Source organism: Mustela putorius, unplaced genomic scaffold (genome assembly GCF_011764305.1).
Source record: "Mustela putorius furo isolate JIRA1106 unplaced genomic scaffold, ASM1176430v1.1 tig00003853_pilon_pilon_pilon, whole genome shotgun sequence".
Classification (NCBI taxonomy): domain Eukaryota; kingdom Metazoa; phylum Chordata; class Mammalia; order Carnivora; family Mustelidae; genus Mustela; species Mustela putorius.
The window spans coordinates 57,639,801-57,661,179 of record NW_025422005.1 but is presented as its reverse complement, the minus strand read 5'-3'; the positions used below and the strand labels follow the sequence as shown (position 1 = coordinate 57,661,179).

The 21,379-nt window shown below is 34.1% G+C and overlaps 1 protein-coding gene across 1 annotated transcript in view; it reads left to right on the top strand.

Moving 5' to 3' along the window:
* The window catches only part of ANKRD13C (ankyrin repeat domain 13C), a 97,626-nt gene that overhangs the window by 58,345 nt on the left and 17,902 nt on the right, over positions 1 to 21,379 (top strand). The window contains exons 7-9 of the mRNA XM_004763008.3: positions 1,088 to 1,232; positions 6,244 to 6,375; positions 9,393 to 9,554. Of these exons, the coding sequence (XP_004763065.1) occupies positions 1,088 to 1,232; positions 6,244 to 6,375; positions 9,393 to 9,554 (439 nt within the window). The remainder of the gene's footprint in view (positions 1 to 1,087; positions 1,233 to 6,243; positions 6,376 to 9,392; positions 9,555 to 21,379) is intronic.

Sequence of the window (21,379 nt, the reverse complement as noted above, 5' to 3'; positions counted from 1 at the left end):
TAACTTAAATGAAGTAATGAATTCTTAGAAACTCAGTAGCTACGGTATAATCAGCACCTCTTAACAGCTGTGTCAACCCATTTTTTAGATTAAGTACTGTGTTTTAAGTACCCATTTTTTCGATTAAGTACTGTGTTTTAGCCGGTAAGAGAGATCCTAATGTGATCTACAAAGCCTAGTGAAAGATTGAAGCACTTTGGGGGACTTGTGAACTTTTCCATTCTAGTATATTCTGGAATTTCAACATACTGTGGTTTGTGGGATTTATGTGAGACCAATCCGTTGGGCCTAGACCATGCCAGGTCTTAGTTACCAAGGAGTGTGATAAATACACAAGTTTGTGAGTCCATGAATCTTCGGCACATAAATGATCCATAAGGTTTTTAGGCTATGGAATGATGGGAAAGAGACTGCTAATCTGAACCTGGGAAGTGAAACAGAAAGGACAAGAATTTGGAATAAGTTAAATGATTTATCTAGTTGAAGAATGAAACCAGGTTTGGTATTAGATGGCTAGGCCTAAGGCATAGATGTAGATCAAAAGAGCAAGACTGGACACATGGTCCTTAATCTGAGAATGTGGTCCATCTATTGCTGTATGTACCCTTCCTATATACTCTCATGAACTAGCAACATGGTTTTGTTGGGATCAAAGAATGTTAGACAAGTCAGCTTTCCATTAATGCCCTTCACAGTTGAAGTAACTTTTATGGAGTAGCTGCAGCAAGAGCAATGGTAGGGAACAAGGTATAGTTATGGAAATATTTTACCAATGTAGAAACAATCTTTTTCTTGTTTAAATAATAAAGTATATACTCAGGAAATTAAACATAGGAAAAATTTAATTTATACATTTACATAGTTATACATTTAAATATTCTTTCTATAGAAATATTCTTTCTATAAAATTTATACATTTAAATATTCTTTCAGTGTTTTTAAATAAAATACTTTAACTTTTTACTATAAGTTTGACTTTGAAATATGGTGTCAGCATCAATTAAACAATCAACAAAGCTTGTTTAATTATCATAGAGTTTTATCAAAATTTTATTTGTCAGGTTTCTCATCTATCCGTCTTTCACAGGCTTGACACTACTCTCATAGACTTTACTGACATGAAGTGCCAACGAGGGGATTTAAGCTTCATTTTCAATGGGGATGCGGCACCCTCTGAATCTTTTGTAGTATTAGACAATGAACAAAAAGTTTATCAGCGAATACACCATGAGGTGAGCATGTCATCTTGTCAGTATTTCTCTAAATGGATTTTTAAAAATACGTATGTATGCAACCAAACGTCAATGTAATTGTTTTAAAAGTCATAAAGTATAGGTGAGATGGTTCATTCCCAGTGCTTTCATTTCTTTACTAATATCTTTAAGGTTTTTTTGTTTGTTTGTTTTTTAATATTCAGATCTTCATCCTGACCTTTCATTGAGACCATTTGCTCATAATTCACTGATGATCTTCTAGTTAAATGAACTCCAACTTCTTTTAGTTCTCATTTGTAGCTCTGATTTGTTGCACCTGTGCCAGCCCTTTTACCATTTATTATCTTGCTACCTTAGCTTCTTTTAATCTTCCTGACCATCTCCATCCCCTTAGTAGCAACATCTCTTTTGGCTGTCCGTCTGTACTCTTTTTTTACTCTTTTACTGTCCTTAACTTTTTGGCTGCTTTATCTTCTCCCTCTTAAAATACAAAAATATCTTCCTTCTGTTACGTCGTATCTCCCCATTGGTATTGCCTGTATAGCAACCACTGAAAAATCATATACACGTTTATCTTCATCCTTTTTTCCCTGAATGCCCTGCTATAAACCAAAGAAAAAGTTTTTCCTGTATCTATACATCATAGATAACCTTAAAAATGTTTTTAAATCAACATTTTATTTTACCACTGTTGCTGTTCTTTTCTCTTCTTTCTTCTCCTCCCTTCTCTTCTCTTTCCTGGTACCTAACACGGGGCTTGAACTCATGACCCTGAGATTGAGACTGAGCTGAGATCAAGAGTCAGATGCTTAACTGACTGAGCCAACCAGGCACCCTGCTTTTCTTTTGGTTTTGTTTTTCAACATTTCATTTCCCTACATAGTCATTCACCACATCCTGTGGCTTCTTCCTTAATATCTCTTATTTTAGACCCTCCTCCTACTACCATGCCTATTGATGAGACTTTAATTACATTGTATGTATACTACTAAATACTTTCCTAACTGGCAGTGAGCAATGAAGATTTAGATTGGAAGAGGAGAAGAAAAAGAAGGTATTCCTTGTGGAGGAAACAGGATGAATAAAGTCAGGGAAGTGGGAATGAGAATGGTATGTTTGACAAACAGAAAAGAGGTCTGACTGTGGTGAAGGTTTCTGTTACTGAGAGTGGGCATGTGGTTTGTGGAAGGCTTTAAAAGCCAGATAAGATAAAAGAATCTGCTGTAGTTGGCAATAGAGAATCATGGCTCCTCAAGTAATTTAAGTGCTTTACAGATTTTTTCATTAAATCTTTAATCTATCAGAGCAAATAATTTTATTATCTCCATTTTACAGATTAGAAAATTGAGGCTTATAGGTGTTAAATGACATCTTCAAGTTCACACAACTAGTATGTAAGATGGGTTGGGAAAATAGGGAGATTAGAGGTAGGGAATTTATGGAAGTTTTTATTTTTTTACAGTTCTACAGTTGAGAAGTGATAAGGCTCTTGACTAGGATTATACAGTGAACACCTAAAAAAACTAGAATGAAAGATTGTGATTTGGTACTAGTTTGAATGTAGTAAATTAAGAATTAGAAAGATTTAAGGGTAAGTATAGTGCTTCTGCCTTGAAGAGTGGAATGATAGTGGTGCCAGTGATAGAACTGGAAGATCTGGAATGTATATGTTTGAGGTTTTAGATGATGTTAGTTTTGAGTCATTTGCTAAAATCAATGTACTTACTTTAGTCCTGTCTTTATCAGACTTCTTGGTCTATTATTGGAAACTTAGTTCTTAAAATTATAATTTCCTTACAATTTGACTTTGGTCAAGCGATCTTTTCCCTTCTCTTCTTATTCTTTGTTGCCTGTTCCTTTTTCTCTGCCACCTCTTGAATATTGGTGTCCCCTCAATGTGGTTCTCATTTTGACAAACCGTCAGAATAATCTCGTCTATTCCTACATCTTGAGCCACCTACCACGGGTTGATGATAGATCTCTCAGTGGAGATCTATCTATGTAAGTTCCTAATGGATATCAGGTACCTCAAAATTCAGCTCATCTAAAACTTAATTCTCTTTTTTCCCCTCTAAACTCCAAACCTGCCCTCTCTCCCATTGTCCTTCATTTGATGAATGACATCATTCTCTATTCAGTCAGGAGACTGTGAGTTATTTTTGAAATATTTCTTGTATTCCATGTTTCCTAATTAGAGAACAAGTGTGGTCCTTTCTGTCTCCCTAATGTCTTATAATTACCTCTTTTTAATCATACCATTACTGCCACAATTCAGATATTCATTATCTCTCAACCGGACCGTTACAAAATGGTCATCAAAAACATGACTATCGGGCACCTGGGTGGCTCAGTGGGTCGGCTCGGGTCATGATCTCAGGGTCTTGGGATCGAGTCCCGCATCGGGCTCTCTGCTCAGCAGGAAGCCTGCTTCCCCCTCTCTCTCTGCCTGCCTCTCTGTCTACTTGTGATCTCTCTCTGTCAAATAAATAAATAAAATCTTTAAAAAAAAGAGTTATAAAAAACCAAACCAAAACAAAACAAAACATGACTATCCTGGCCCCTTTCTTGTCTGCTTCTAAATCATCCCATATATTGGAGATAGATTGAACATTGAAAGCAACTTCATGAAACCTGCCTTCTTTAATGATACTTTAAAAGATCCCTGTTTCCTAAAGAATGAAATCCAAATTCCTTCACATGACCTGGAACCCTCTGTGACCTGACTTTTGCTTATTTTTCCAGCCTGTTTTTATTTTACTATCTTAGATACCCTCATACTGAGCTCTTTGCAGTTTTTCAGATGTGCTATGCCATTTAGAGCCTCATTCCTTTGTTCACAGTGTTTCCACCTCCTGGAATGCTCTTCTTCTTGTACTTCATACTTTTGGGGCATCTACTTAGTGTTACTTCCTCCTTTGCCAGGTAACCATTATTTTCTTCATGCTCCTACTGAATCTGGTACTATAGTGCTTCTAATGCTATATTCATTTATGTGGCATTCTTCCTCTGCTCCCCATGGTTCCTTTAGTTGTATTCTCTGGTACCTAATATAGTGCATCAATACATTCCAGGCTGGAGTTTGTCAAACACTTTCTGTAAAGGGAGAAAGAGTAAATATGTTAGATATTTATATATATATTTTGGGCCAGATGGTCTCGGTCACAACTACTCAACTCTGCTTTTAGTAACCTAAAAATAGGTATAGAGAGTATTTCAATGAATGAGTGTGGCTATACTCCAATTTATTTATAAACACAGGTAGTACACTGGATTTTGCCTACTGGCCATAGTTCACCAGCCTTTATTCTAGACTCTTGGATAATTTATTAAATAATTTGACCTCTTGCATATTAAAGACAATAGGTTAGCTACTAGGCAACAAGTGAGCTAGAAGCATGGCATTGAAATAGAAGCCAGAGAGTAAGGCTACTAGTGTAAATATTAGCTAATCTTAAAGTAGCAATGGAATTATGAAAGGATTGGTATTTAGGGTGTATGTGTGTGTGTGTTTTATACCTAAAAAAATATAGAAAAGCTTGATTTTGAGCATCAGTCCTCAAGGCAGGGAATAGTTATTGTTTATTCTAATATATATACGTAAATAATAACTGTTCAATAAATGTTTCTTTAACAAATGTTATTAACGATTGATCTTTTTCAATGACGTGGTTAGGAGATGGCCTGTCTATGATTTTTAGAAGAGTTCTGTTGCAAAAGTTTATTTAAAAAGAGCGTTTTTGAAACTTAAGGCAAATTTCTTCATAGACAGTGTTGTATATAGTATTGTTCCGAAGCTAATACATGAAATCCTAATTGATTTAGAGTATATTTGAAACATAATGCCTGATAGTTCTATACCTATGCCAGCTAAAGTTTTTCTTTAGAAAACTGTGTTCAGAGTTAGTTTGGTTATTGGAGCTACATTTTCACCTCTTACAGCTTTAGCATTAATGTCAGGATTTTTCATTCTTCACTTGTAAGGGTGAAGGAAATGGCCCTGTTCCAGTCCCAGGGTATTGCTGTGGTTTTGTTTTTGTTTTTTTTTCTATTGACTTATAAGTTCAGAAATAGATTATATCTGGGTGAAGTTTGGTGGTTAAGAATAGAAAATGGGCCTCTTGGGAAGCTAGAAATCTGGAGATAGGGGAAATAGAGCCTCTAGTCATATCTTATTCCCTAGTCACTTCTCTACTTTATGGCTTTTTTCTCCTTCTTTCCCCTTAGGACACTGTAGTCCTAAGTATCAGAGATTCTCTTCTTGGCCTATTAGAGAATAGAACCTCATTTTATACCTACTCATTTACCCTTCTGTACCTGATCATTTAGTCTTCTATCTCTGAAGCAAGCACAAACCTTTTTTTCTCACTTAAAAAAATAATTATTAATCAGTTATTATATATCAGCACTGGGAAATATTTAGAGGATAAACCAGAAACAAGACTAATTATTATGTTTTGAAACTATGGTTTTTAATTTTTGGGTTCCCTTTCTTGCTATAAGGAATATAGAGAGGATCGCTTTTTTTCTTTCCTTCTCTCCTCTCTTTCTCGTCCTTTCTCCTTCCATTCCTTCCACTTACAGTTATTGGGAAAGGAAGGCTCAAATGATAGTGGTGGGTCTTTGGAGGAAAAAGAGTTAAAGTAAGATTGATCTATATTTGAAGAAAATCTGGATAAGGGAATTTTGTCTCAGACCTCTCAACTTAATCTTTTAAAATTGCTCTACATACTCTATATTTCTGTAATCAGTAACCCAGTATTGTTTCCATGACCTATCTTTAATAATATAAGAGTACTGTATTTTATGTGCCCCATATTTACAGATTTATAATTAGCCATAATTCTAGTTCATTTAGAGATATAGAGTTAAAACTTCTATAATTGGTTTTTAGATTAAGACTTAACATTTTTTAGAATCTGTCCTTTTTGGTTTTAAAATCTGTAACATTTAATTGTTGATATTTTCATATGTAGTACTAATAACCTTTGGAAACCTAGATTCTTATATTTAACTTATACCCCCACTGCAGGAATCAGAGATGGAAACAGAAGAAGAGGTTGACATTTTAATGAGTAGTGATATTTACTCTGCAACTTTATCAACCAAATCAATTTCTTTCACGCGTGCCCAAACAGGATGGCTTTTTCGGGAAGATAAAACAGTATGTGTAAATCTTGATTTTTCAACTTTAAAAATTGCCCAGTATTTCATGTTACCAAAATGACGTGGTGGAAATGTGGAAGAAGTAGCTTACTGAATTGTCTCCCAATGGTTTATTCCCTCCTCCTTAATCCAGATAGGGAATTATAATGGTTGTTTACAGAGTTAGAAGATATTCTTATAGAATCAAGGAGAGAAAGTTTAGCTCATTTGACTTTTGTTGAGAAACATTCTTGCTGTCAGCTGCCTTGTTATTCACAGGGAAACATGGTTCCATTACCTTTCTAATGCTTTTATTCCTTAAGACCACAAAGAAGGATACACTTTTGAATTCGTTTCCCCGAACCTTTCTTTTTTCTACTTTTAGACTTTTACATATTTAAAACTATTTACTCACTCAGTATCCGTTTCTCAGTATTCCATTCGTATGACTGGAATTAAATAAGCTTATGTTTCTAAAAAAATAAATAAGCTTTCATTTCTATAACAGTCATTAAATTAAATTTCCATGGAGGTTCCCTCATTTGTGAATTATAAATTCTTTCCATAATTCCCATTTCATCTGCCAGCAAGAGGTTATATAAGGCTATTCAAAATATATTTAAAAATTTTTAAATAGATCTAAGAGAAGCATTTTATAAAGTTTTAAATACAATTAATAAGTCATCACAGAGGCAACTGGTTAGCTCGGTCAGTGGAGCATGCAACTCTTGATCTTAGGCTTAGGAGTTCAAGTCCCACACTGAATGTAAAGATTACTTAAAAGAAAAATCTTAAAAAAAAAAAAAGAAGAAATCACATAGGTGAGGGCAAGATCTACTGCTTTCAACAGTTGGGTTTTAAAAATTATGTTTTATTACATAGAGTAGAAATGAATATATTCTTACTGGAAAAGCAAAATAGGTTTTATTAGGGTTCCCTGAGGAGGAAATTGGTAGGAGATCACTCTCTTTCTATATCTCTATATCTCTACATGTAGATACATGTGTACCTACCTATATACAAAGATTTGGATATAGAGAAAGAAGGTGGGAGGGGTTTAATTACACACAAAAAACAAAAAACAAATAATAAAAAAAAACCTACAAAAAAACCCTCCACAGTAAAAGCTAGGCAGTGTTAGACCAGACAACTGGGCACCATAGTCTAGTTAAATTTATACAAAATTAATCACCACACAACCTTATACAAAAACATGAAAAGATTCCTTATTACTAACTCAGTCCCCAGAGTACTTTGTAGAGAATTATGCATTTGTATATCCTCTAGATCATTTTTTATTCTCTGCATACATAAATATGTATCCATAGTAATATGTATCTTTAGTTGTTGATATTTATTTTTTCTAGTGTTATATTGTGTTGTTTTGTAGCTTTTTTCTTCACTCTTTAGTAGGTTTAGAAAATTTTTTCTTATCAGTAGTATCACGTCATTCCTTTTGGCAACTGCATAGTATTCCATTGTATGGATATATTGTAGTTTATTTATCTAGTCTCTTATTTATGGACATTGTGATAAATGACACACAATTGTGCCCAGTTTTCTGCTATTACAAGTAATATTGCATTTACCATCCATTTATATGGCCTTGCATTGTCTCTTAAGGATAGCAAAAAGTGGAATGGTTGGATTATGAAATGTATATACTTAAAATTTTTGTTGATATGATGATTTACTTTTAATAAATTCTCTTTCATTATAAGATTTCAAAAACTGAGAATTACCTCCTGAGAATTTCTCAACCACAGATAAATTCTCACTATTAGATGTAGGTTCATGAACTTTATTTTCAAAACATATTTGGCAGCAAATAGTATGGGATTACCAGTTGTAAGCTCCCACACTGCATCCATTTGTTGGCTTGAAGTCTTATTTGTACTCTGTTCTTCTGGACAGCATTAGAAGGATCACCTCAAGAGAAGATAAAAATTGAAGCTGCTATTCATCTAGTGCTACTGCTAAGCAGCTCAAAGCTCTTGAACAGCGTCTAGGTGATCTTCTTAAATCTTTGACAGGTAAGGAGGGAGTCAGTAATACTTACGGTTCCCATTTTATAGGTAGAAACAGGTGCAGAATGCTTTACTTTTTGATGATTGGTAAGAAGGCCACCATGAACAAGATGGACATGAAAACAGCCCTAAACATGTAATTTTGGAATGCCAGAAAACATCAGTAAGATGGAACCAAGTGATTTTCATGTAGTTAGAAATAGGAAGCTTGTTTTCAGTAAGCTTTTGATCATGGTTTTTGTAGCAAGGTGTTTGAAACTGACCTCCCATGGGTTTGAAAAAGGTTGAAGGTTAATGTTGAAGGAGGTCTTCATTGAAAGGAAATAACAGCTGTTTCCTTGATACCATTTATATCACTTGCATTTCCTTATCCCAATCCATAACGTAAACACTTAATTGTAATTGTATTGGTGAGCAAGACTATTCTGTCGTTCTCTCTTCTTTATTGAAAGCAGCTAGCAACCGTAACTTGAAGTTAGATCTTGTTAGAGAATAGAGTATTGGAGCAGGTAATTGTTTCTAGTTGTGCTAGGGATTCCTATGTGAATTAGAGTATTTCTTTTTATTCTACTTTTTTTTCTATCTATAAAATGGGAACAGTAATTATCCCTGACCCCTCCTTGTTACTCATGATTGAATATCAGCTAAAAAAGTTTTCAGATAGCTTCGTGCTACTTGGGAATAGATTCTAAAGGAATACTATGTGGTATTTTTATTTAAATTTAATTCATTTGCAGATTTACTACCATACATCTTGTGTGTTTAAAATTTTCATTTACAAATGTGAAATGTATAGTTTAAATATTTTTCAATTTAATAGAATATGTAAGATAATTTGATAAGCTCAGTTACCAAAGGGAGTATTTATTTTCACCTAAATGTTACATGTTATGGAAAAACGTATATATTACTTTGAAACTTTCTTTTTAATCTAAGATAAACTTAATTCATTTTATTATTTTGAAATATTTGAGTATTTTATTATTTTGATTATTTAATTTCATTTTAGGAAAGAGTAGGAAACTTTTTGGCAGACTTTTATCTGGTGAATGGACTTGTTTTAGAATCAAGAAAAAGAAGAGAACATCTTAGTGAAGAAGATATTCTTCGAAATAAGGCCATTATGGAGAGTTTGAGTAAAGGTGGAAACATAATGGAACAGAATTTTGAGGTATAATGTTTACTTCTAATTTATAATGTTCTAATAAGACTTCATTCCTGGCACTCAGTTAATTTATATAAGTACACTAAGTACACTCACAGTTTTTTTTTTAATTAATTAATTATTATTATTATTATTATTATTTTTTACTATATGTCACCTTTTATTTTTCTTTAATAGGGTCTTTGGTAATTTTTCGTTAATGTATTATTGGTCTTTGAGTCTTAATTAATAGATAAAAATTGTTTTATAAGCATGAAACCAAGTGTTAATTTTTAATCCATGTCCCTTCGCATATCTTCTTTTTCCTACTTCACCAACTGAAATCTTGTGTTGCTTTGAAGACCCAGCCAAAGATTTACTCCCCTTATGAAGTCATTTCTAATCTATACCTTCCCATAAGTTTTGTGTAGCATGTGTATATTAAGAACATGCTATCTGCAAAAAATTGTGTGACAGTAGGGGAAGGGGAGGGGAAGTTAGGAAATACAAAGGTATATGAGACATCGTCACTGGGATATTAAATTTATTTTTTATTTTGAAAATTTTAGATTTTAGATTTACAAAAAAGTACAAAGAATTCCTCAGTACTCTTCGAAATTTCCCAGATGTTAACATTTAATTACAATGGTATAGCAGTGTTTTACAAATTAAAGGTGGCATAGGGACCTCTTAATTTAGGGACCCCACTAATTTAGTGGGCTGTGACCACCCTTTTTAAAAAAGAAAAAAAATTAGAACCTCAACGAAGATGTTAGAGTAAAACCAGAAGACATGACATGTAGTATGGGTCATTACTTTATGAGATAATATTTTAGGGGTGTGTGTGTTTATAAATACGGATATGTGTGAGTGCTGGTTTGAAGTGTCAAATGTGAGTCACAGTAGTAAAAAGGTTAAAGGTTACTATAAGGAGGCTTGAATCCCTTGAATGTTTAGTTTCTTTCCTATGGTATTGTGCCAATTATGTTTTAGGGATAGATAAACTTTTCAGAACAATATGCCAGGTTCCAGCTAATGCATGGTAATGCCGTACATGCCAGGAAAATATTTTAATGTTTCGAAAGTTCATTTGTTTAGTGTAACAGCTGTAGTTTAGTTAAATAAGTGTAGGATATAAAATGTCTAAGAATCCTTATTAAATGTTAAAGTTGTGATTATGCCAGTGTAGTGTGATCCTGTCCCCTCATGCCAGATCCTCTTTGTACGCCTTTTTCTTTTTCCTGGGATAGAGCACTATAGGCCTTCATTTTCAGGAAGACTTCTGGTATTTACTGATCTCTTGATCAGTAAGAGATATAGGACACGATATGCTCAGGAAATAGAAATGCAGATGAACTGAGAGAGGGAATGCTGAGCTCAGTCTTTAACAAAGCTGCTACTCTCTCCCATCATTGACCAGACAAAAGTCCATTTATTTGGACTTGCGTTGTGATTAAAATTTTATTGGACTTGTTTTTTTAAAAAATGGTTTTGTTTTGGTGGTAGTTATTGCTGCCTTTGTTTAAGTTTGGCAATAAACTATTTGGGGATGAATACATAGAAATAAAACTTTATAAAATAGAATTTCATGGGCCATTTGCCATTTGTCTTCAGTTGTCTGATTTATCTACATTTAAACTTAACAGTACGCAACATGATTTCCTTTAGGGCAGAGATTATAACCTGATGCACCTAATTGTTAATAGGGCCTTTAAATGGCATTTTAATCAGCAGTAGTTTTGAACTTTGAACTTAAAACATAGTTTAATTCCAACTGAGTATATAATAGAACAAAATAATATGAAATAAATTTACTCGTTAAGCTTTTAATTTCTACGCAGAAATCAAAGGAAACATTTCTTCTGTTAAGCATAGCCTTTTGAACTGTATAGTTCTTCATGAATATTTAAAATCAGCTCATCAGTTTCTACAAAAGATGAAAAACGTGGTAGGATTTTGATTAGGATGATTTTGAATATATAGATCAGTCAGTTTTTACATAAAGGTTTGCTTGATTTTTCTGAATTCAGCTTTTAATTTTGAGATAGTTATAGGTTCACATACATAGTCATAAGAAATAATACAGAGATTCTACATATATACCTCACCCAAATTCCTCAAATGGTAACGTTTTACAAAACAGTAATATAATAGCATAACAGGGTATTTGCATTTATAGTCAAGATATAAAACGTGTCCCTCACCATAAGATTCCTCCTATTCCCCTTGTGTAGGCATACCTTTTGCTTTTTGTGCCTTTCCTGTCCTTTATCCCTGGTAACCATTAATCTATTTCTCCATTTTAAAAATTTTACCATTTCAAGAGTACTGTGTATAACCCTTTGAGATTGCCCCCCCACCCCACTCAGCTTAATTCCCTGGTAATTTTTCCCAGTTGTAAATCAATAGTTTGTTGGTTTTACTGCTGCGTAGTCGTCCATGTTATGATTGTACCATAGTTTGGTTAACTATTACCTGTTGAAGGACATTTGGGTTGTTTCCAGTTTTGCTATTATGAATAAAGCTGCCAAAAATGTTCACATACAGGTTTTTGTGTGAACGTAAGTCTTTATTTCTCTGGGATAAATGCTCTTTGGGAATGCATGAAGCTGGCTGCTTGTGTGTGTGCTTGAGGAGTAAATGGGCAGAGGGACCCTTGGGGAGTGGGCTGCAGGACCCTGTGTGCCTCACTGCCCTAGTGGCTCTAGAAGACAGTTCATGCCAGTTGTCTGATTTGTCTACTCTGCGTACCATTCAGATTGTAATTTGGCCCAAGCAAGAGCATTTGTTCTGTGGGGTCCCAAACAGACCAGGTTCAGCTAGCCACTTGCCATTGGCAAGATCCAAAGGCAGATACACAAGTGGTGGTGAAATAAGAAAAGACTTTATTTTGGTGAGGCCAAATAAATAGCTAGGAAGATAGCTAACTGATGTCTCGAAGACTATGCAAAGTGCTGAAAATACTCCTGGTTTTTGTAAGGAAAATGTGGGACAAAGGTATGTGGGTACATCTGCTGGACAGTAAGGGTCAGGTTGATCATTGCCCTGGAGTCAGTCATGCAGGGTCTTGCTGGTGTTGGGGCAGTTCTTACTGGGTTTCTGTCAAGGTTTCTGTCAAGGTATCCTTTGCCTGTAGGGTTTTTTTTTTGTTGTTTTTTTGTTTCTGTTTTTGTTTTTGTTTTGTCTGAGTTAAGATAACTGGAAAGAAGGAATTAATTAAAAAGTACAGACTGAGGTCAATTGTAGGTGGTTTTGAAGTCCTTTTTCAATACTCATCTCTAGAATGCCCAGATACTGTCTTTGCTCTGTTCCATCCAGAACTTCCTCCATAATGAAGAGTTCACATCCCTCGCTTCCGGGGTTGGGCTTGGGGTTGGGATGATGGGGGTGAAGGGAGGGTTCTGCACTCAGGTTCAAGTACAATTAAGAGTATAGTTGCTGGGTTGTATGTTTAGTTTTGTGAGAAACTGCCAAATTGTTTTATATTTTCCATTCTTGGAAACAGCGTATGAACGATTGTTTCTTTCATCCTTTCTGACACTTGATATTGTCACAATTTTTATTTTACCCATTCTTTTTTTGGTTTTTATTATTTTTTTATTATTTATTTTACTATTTCTGATAGTGTCTTACTTAGCTCTTATATGGATAACAAAATACCAGAAACTGGATGGCTTAAACCATGGGAATATATTTTTCACAGTTCTAGAGCCTGGAAAGACCAAGAACATAAGCATGCTGGCCTGTTTGCTTTCCAGATATGGGTTTTCTTACTGACTTACAGATGGCTGACTTCTTGCTGTGTTCTTAGGTGGGGGGAGAACACTCTGTTCACTCTGTTTGCTCCTTATCTTAGAAGAACAGAAATACCATCATGTGAGTCTTGCCCTTACGACCTCATCTAAAACTAATTATTTCCCACAAAAATAGACTCAAAATGGATGAAAGACCTAAATGTGAGACAGGAATTCATCAAAATCCTAGAGAACACAGCAACCTCTGTGATCTCTGCCACAGCAACTTCTTGCTAGACACATCTCCAAAGGCAAGGGAAACAAAGGCAAAAATGAACTATTGGGACTTGATCAAGATAAAAACCTTATGCACAGCAAAGGAAACAGTTGATAAAACCAAAAGACAACTGACAGAATAGGAGAAGATATTTGCAAATGTCTTATCAGATAAACGGCTAGTATCCAAAATCTATGAAGAACTTACCAAACTCAATACCTAAAAAACAAAGAATCCCCTTAAGAAATGGGCAGAAGATATGAATAGACATTTCTCCAAAGAAAAGATACAAATGGCCAACAGACACATGAAAAAAGGCTCCACGTCACTTGGCATCAGGGAAAATACAAATCAAACCACAATGAGATACCACTTTACACTGGTCAGAATGGCTAAAATTAACAAGTCAGGAAATGGTAGATGTTGGCGAGGATGTGGAAAAGGGTGAATCCTCTTAGACTGTTGGTGGAATGTAAGCTGGTGCAGCCACTCTGGAAAATCGAATGGAGGTTCCTCAAAAAGTTGAAAACAGAGGTACCCTGCAACCCAGCAATTGCACTACTCCAAAGATTTTGTGGTTTGGGGTTTACCACAAAGATACAAATGTAGTGATCTGAAGGGGCACCTGCACCCCAATGTTCATAGCAGCAATGTCCACAGTAGCCAAACTATGGAAAGAGCCCAGATATCCATTGACAGATGAATGGATAAGGAAGATGTAGTATGTATATACAATGGAATACTTGTCAGCCATCCAAAAAAAAAAAAAGATATCTTGCCATTTGCAATGATATAGATGGTACTAGAGGGTATTATGCTAAGTAAAATAAGTCAGAGAAAAGAGAAAGACACTTATTATATGATCTCAAGTCATATGTGGAATTTAAGAAACAAAGCAGGATCATAGCAGAAGGGAGGGGAAAATATGAAATTAGAGAGGGAGACAAATCGTAAGAGACTACCATATGAAACAAACTGAGGGTTGCTGGAGGGGAGCGGGGTGGGGGATTGGGGTAACTTGAGTGATAGACATCAAGGAAGACTTGTGATATGATAAGCAATGGGTATTATTTAAGACAGATTAATCACTGAATTCTACCTCTGAAACTAATGATACATTATATATTAGTTAATTGAGTATAAATTTTAAAAAATGTTAACTGGGAGAATAGTTGGAAGATCCTACCAGTGAGAATGTTGGGGATAGCCCTTGGCATGTTGTAGTAGCTGCTTTTGCTTCATCTGTGTTTGTCAGCTCTTTTGAATTCCTTAGGACAGAGAAGATTTTGCCAGGTTTCTTTTGTTTCATTTTGCTTTGCTTTGAAGCCCTGTGCAGCGTAGGTGTTGTGATACTGAGTCACACTTCCCAGCCATCACTATCTTTGTGTTCCCTATCATCTTAGAGATATGTGGCCTAGGAAATTGGATGATACTAGTCCATAAGCATACACTTGGCAGAGGAGGTGGCAGAATAGCTCAGTGGCCCAGAGGAAGCCCTTCTGCAGAGCGTTTTATTCTTTTTACTGCCTTAGATGCTGATAGTCAAAGGAGGGCCTTGATGCTTGTTTATAATTTATGCCTATCTAATTTTCATGAGGTGAGGAGGCCTGTAATGAAGATCACATTTAGAGAGATGTTTGAAAAATAAAAAAGGAAAACCAGAAGCAGTGCTGAGGAGTATGCAGAAAGTGCAGGAGCTGTGGCACAAGGTGAATGTCACAACTGAGTGTTACATTTAGTTCTGAATTTCCTCCTAGCGAGGGGAAGACTGGAAATACAGGGAATAATATAGTGTGCATTCCATGAAAGGAAGAAATATGTGTGTGGTTTTGTGACTGGATGGAGGTTTTAGCTAATGATGTGGTGCTAATCATTTTGCAATATATAAATGCATCAAATCAACATGTTGTACACCATAAACTCATACAATGTTATATGTCAGTTATATCTCAATAAAACTAAGGCAAAATATTAAAAAAAAATCTAATTACCTCCTTAAGCCCCCACCTCAAACACCATCACATTAGTAGTTAGAGTTTTAGCAGATGAATTTTGGAGGAATATAAACATTCAGTATATAACAGATAGTGAGTAGTGCTATCTCATTGTTTTATTGCATTTCCCTAATAGCCAATGATATTTCAGTGCTCATCTCTTCATGTGCTTATTTGCCGTAAAATATACAGATTTATATCCTCTCTGATAAAATGTCTCTTCCTATCTTTTTCCCATTGTCTAATTGGATTATTTCTTTACTGTTGAGTTTTTAAAATTTTTTATATATTCTAGATACTCATTCTTTGTCAGGTGTGTGTGCAGGTATTTTTTCCCCTACTCTGTAGCTAATTTTTTTATCCTATTAAATGGGTATTTGGAAGAGAAAAAGTCTAATTTTGATGAGGTCCAGTTTATTAGTTTTTGTTTTATGACTTCTACCATGTCTGTGCTTAGCTCCAAGTCCCTTAGATTATCTTCTGTATGTTTTTGATCGAAGTCTTATATTTCTACATTTTACATTTAAGTCCATGAGTTAATTTTGTTTAAGGTGTGATATATGGTCAGGGTTTATTTTTTTGCCTTGAATGTCCAGTTGATTTAGCGCCATTAAAAAAAGAAAAGGTTCATCCTTCCTCCATTGAATAACCTGCTGGAATTTTTACTGGAGTAGTGTTGAATTTGTAAATTAAAGTGAGAGTGCTTGATATCTTAAAAATACTGAATTTTCTGTTTCATGAACCTGGTGTATTCTCTACATTTATTTAGATCATCTATAGTTTATCTCAGAAGTGTTTTATAGTTTTTAGTATATAAGTCTTACTCACATTTTACTAAATTTCTCTCTCAAGCATGTAGTATTTTTTAGTGCTTTCATAAGTGGTAATGTTTTTAGATTTCATTTTCCAGTCATTCCTTGATAGTATATAGAAATACATATGACATATCCATATTGCTAAATTAATATATTATGTAGTTTTTGTAGATTCCTTAGGATTTTCTACAGATGATCATGTCCAGTCATAAAGGTTTATTTTTTCATTTCATTGTTTTTCTTACCTTATTATGCTGGGAAGTAACACCAATATAATGTTGGATAAAAGTGTTGAGACTAGGTGCCATGCTTTTTTCCTGAAGGGATTTTTTTTATATGTGTGAATTTTAGGAAATCATTATACTAATTTTCAGTCTGGCATAAGTAATTTTTTAAGAATTACTAAAAGCCGTGGTTATATTGCTATTTGTTAATTCTATAATCCTTGTAAGATTACATTTTTGTTATTTTAGAATAAAAAATATGTATCTCATTATATATTATTTGGACTTTTGATAGGGAAGAACTGAAGAATTACATTTGAGAATCTTTTTGGAATTCAATTATAAATTTTAGAAGAATTTAAAGAAAATAGTAATTCTATCAGATACTCATCTATACATATAATTTGATTTGGTTGAATCAGGTAAGGTGTAGGATGAAAGAACATCAAAATAGAATTGATAAATGTAATCATAAAAAAGATACAAATAATATGTGTGGTTTTTTGTTTGTGTGTCTGTGTGTTTCCTCTTAGACACAATTTGCTAATACATGGAAATCAACATGAAACCGATACCAGTTTCATTATATTCAATAGTGGGTGTTAAAGGAAAAGAGAAATATTTCAATGAATTTTGTAGATAATTTTAGGAATGTATTTCTTTTAAACTTATGTAAGCTTTTTAGGATATATATATATATATATATATATATATATATACACACACATACACACACATACATACATATATATATAAATTAACACACAAGTTTTAAAAATTGGGGTGAAGAAGAGTAAAGGGGGATCTAATGAATTCAAGAGACATTTAATGATGAACTATGTTTAAAATTTTAACAGAGTTAAAAAAAAAACAAACCACATACCACTATTGAAATTAATGGCTGCCGGGTCACATTTGGTAATACAAAAGCAAATCAGTTGTGGAAATCAATATATATATGCTTTATTAACTTTCAAGTCAGGGTGGAATATAGATTACTTATTCAAATATATGTATTTTAATTAGTGACCATTAAATACAGAGTGTTACATTATATTGGAGAATAACAAAGGATTTTACAGTGACCTAATTTGAAAGGAGTACCATAAATCTAAATTCAGTTTCTACATTAAAAAACTTAAAAAATTAAAAAAGGTAATCCATATTCACCTCAGCAAGTTTTTCTTTCCTATTTATATTGGCTTAAAGCATTGGAGTTGTTTTTAGCTGGGGTATTGTTTTATTTCATGTGTCATTTCATTTATTATAATGGCCTAATGAGACAAGTATCATTACCCCACTTTATAGAAAGGAAACTGAGGTGTAAAGAAATTAATCTACATGAAGTCATAGAACTAGAAGGAACAAAGGTAGGTTTTGGTTTTAGGGCCCTTACCCAAGCTGCTTTGCTTCTAAGTATATCCCTTTACAGCCAGTTTTTAGTGTAGTTGCTTTTTTCTATATGTTCAGACTTTCAACACGTCTTAATAACCCTTCAACATGTTGGAAAGTTCAAGTTGGAAAAGGAGTCAGGAAGCCCTAAGATACAACTCTGGGAAAGAAGCTATTCGTAAATGTAGTTTAAAAAAATCATAATTGTGATATTTTTAGTTACATGCTTAGACCATGTAGTGGTAAAAAAAAATATATTTTTGGCTTTGGAGCCTTATTGAAAATTTCAAGAACCTAGAAAATACATATGACTGTTCTGATCATTTGAAAAAATGACTTTTATGTTTTGAAGCTACTTTTTTTTTAGAATTTTTTTTTAAAGATTTTATTTATTTATTTGACAGAGAGAGACCACAAGTAGGCAGAGAAGCAGGCAGAGAGAGAGAGGAGGAAGCAGGTTCCCTGTTGAGCAGAGAGCCCGATGCGGGGCTTGATCCCAGGACCCTGGGATCATGACCTGAGCCGAAGGCAGAGGCTTAACCCACTGAGCCACCCAGGTGCCCAAGCTACTTTTTAATAGAATTTCAGTTCTTAAAAATCAATGTCTAATTGTTTTCAGAATGAATTTGTATTCTTCATTGTAAATGAATAGCTTTGAGTTTCTTTCTCTCTTTCGTTCTTTCTTTTTAAAGATTTTATTTATTTATTTGACAGAGGGAGAGATCACAGGCAGGCAGAGAGGCAGGCAGAGGGAGAGAAGAGGAAGCAGGCTCCCTGCTGAGCAGAGAGCCCAATGGTGGGCTCTGTCCCAGCACCTGGAGATCATGACCTGAGCCGAAAGCAGAGGCTTAACCCACTGAGCTATCCAGGCGCCTGACAGTATTTTTTTATAATAAAATTTAAGTGCTCAGAAACTCTTAAGTCACCATACTTGCTCTTATATTTTTGGTGTTTGTTTTCCTCTTTGTTTTAACCAGTTATTGTTGGAGGAGGGAACAGTGTTTTGTTTATACCTTAGGCACAGAGTCATTGATAAAAGCATTTATTTTGCCAACCATATATATAGAATATTGAATTAAGGTCTATTAATTCTTATGTATTTTTTAAATATATAAAATCTAAATAGGAATACATAGATATAAAATACATGAATGTCTTAAACTTCCGGAAACCTTTGCCATGTAATAGAATAGGAGCAAACCTAGCAATACATTAAAAAAATCTCTGTTTTTTATATGCTTCAAGGAAAACAGCCATTAGAATTTTTGCATTTAATTATTTCAATTAAAATATGATATTTCAATTAAAAAGCCTGTTGACTTGGGAAAATAACATTAGAAAGCCATCTGGTATCCTGTGGCAGCCTTCATGTCTTCCTGTTTTATTAGATAGCTGTGGTAGTAGTGTAGCAGGAACACTGATGGATTCAGCTGCAAGTGTCACTATATAACAAAGGGACAATTAGAGTAAAGAAACTTGGGAAGACGTTATTAAGATATAATAATTGATACCTTGATGAGATAAAGTACTCAATAAAAGGTTAAATTATAAATTAGATTCATTACAATCTTTTTTTAAAGATGGGTAACATATAATGTATAGTTTAGAATTCATTCTAAACAGAAGCAGAATTGCTTAGAGAAGTTTATTACCTGAAAAAATATACTGAAGTGACATACCACATTATCTAATCATGCCTGGCAAATGAGTCATATATATATACACACACACACATATATGAAAATAATATATATCTATGTAGATATATATGTATGAGTGATAATATGTACATATACATATATACATATGTAAATATATATAATGTATAAAACTAGTCATAGTCAAATATATGCAAGTATTAACTAGACTGGAAGCAAGAATAGACAGATTTTAAGCAGTGTTCTGAAAGAGAAATTGATTATGGTCTGCTTAGTTAGAGATTTGGGTGGAGTCGAGATTTGCCTTTGCTGTTGTTCTGGGTTGGAGCTGCAGTCTTAAATTTTTCCAGTCTTCCCCTTAGAATTGCACATTTTGTTAGTGTATATCTGTTTACCTTTTACAGTATCATAAGATACTGTTTTACCTAGTATCTTCTTAAAATATTTGTGAGGGTCACGATCTACGTTTAAAGCCTGCTTGTCATTCTACTAAGCCATTGCCATGTGAAATAGTATTATGTGTAATATCCCCTTTATATGTATTAAACTGGTATTGATTACTTTTTTCTCATATAAAAATCTGAATTTGTGTGGTTTCTCTGCTCTGTGGGTTAATCTCAGATCTAGTCTTTTTTATCTTCTTTCTCTGCTGTTCTTAGATGTGACTTTCATCCACATGGTATAAGATCATTTATTATCTATTTAGTATTCCAGCTAGCAGGAATTGTAATTACTAATAGTAATTTTGAAGAACAGGGCTTGCCTGTTTTGTTTGAGAATCCAGTCAGAAGTTGTGCCTATCACTCTGCTCATATCCCATTGGTTAGAACTTAGTAACATGATAATACTTAGCTAGCTGAAAAGATGACTAGAAAATAAGTCTTTAGTCTAGGAAGTCATATGTCCAGTCAAAAATTTGAATGGGAGGTTTTTTTTTTTTTCCCCTTTCTTCCTTCCTTCCTTTTTTTTTTTTTTTAAACAGTAACAGGAGAATAGATACTGGGTAGACAACTAGTAGTCTCCAATGTCTTATTGGTTAGATACTATCTGATGTTGCTTCTGTTACCATGTAAATACTGGTAACTGTCACCCAAACTATGCTTTCAGTTATGACTTCTAATCCTCAGATCTGTAGTGCTTTCATCTATTCTGCTTGGATAAACATATGTATCTAAAATTTAGTATGTTTGGGGGCTCCTAGGTGGCTCAGTTGGTTAAGCATCTGATTCTTGATCTTGGCTCGGGTCTTGATCTCAGGGTTGTGAGTTCAAGCCCGACATCGGGCTAAATTCTGGGCTTGGAGCCTACTTAAGTAAATAAAAATAAAATTTAGTATGTTCAAATCTGATCAAACAATTTTGTTCCTCCTCCCTGTATCCTCTATCTTGAGAGGTGACACCATTATCCAGTACCATCACCCAATCCAGCAACCTGAATTTTGTTCTTAGACTTCTTAGCTTTTCTTACTCTGTGTCTGGTCAGAAACAAAATCTTGAAGACTTCTGGAATCTGTTTTTGTCCTTCTATTTTGAAACAGTATACTGTTACTATTTCTCATTTGTATTACTGAGATAAGTTGTAAGGTACACACTGCTGTCCTAGTGATCAGCCTGAAATAGATTGAACTATGTAATGCCTATGCTCAATAGCTAAAATGTATAGAGTAATGACTGTTTGTCAGGCACCATTTAAAATTAAGTACTTTATATTTAACAAATCACTTTTAGGGGCGCCTGGGTGGCTCAGTGGGTTGAGCCG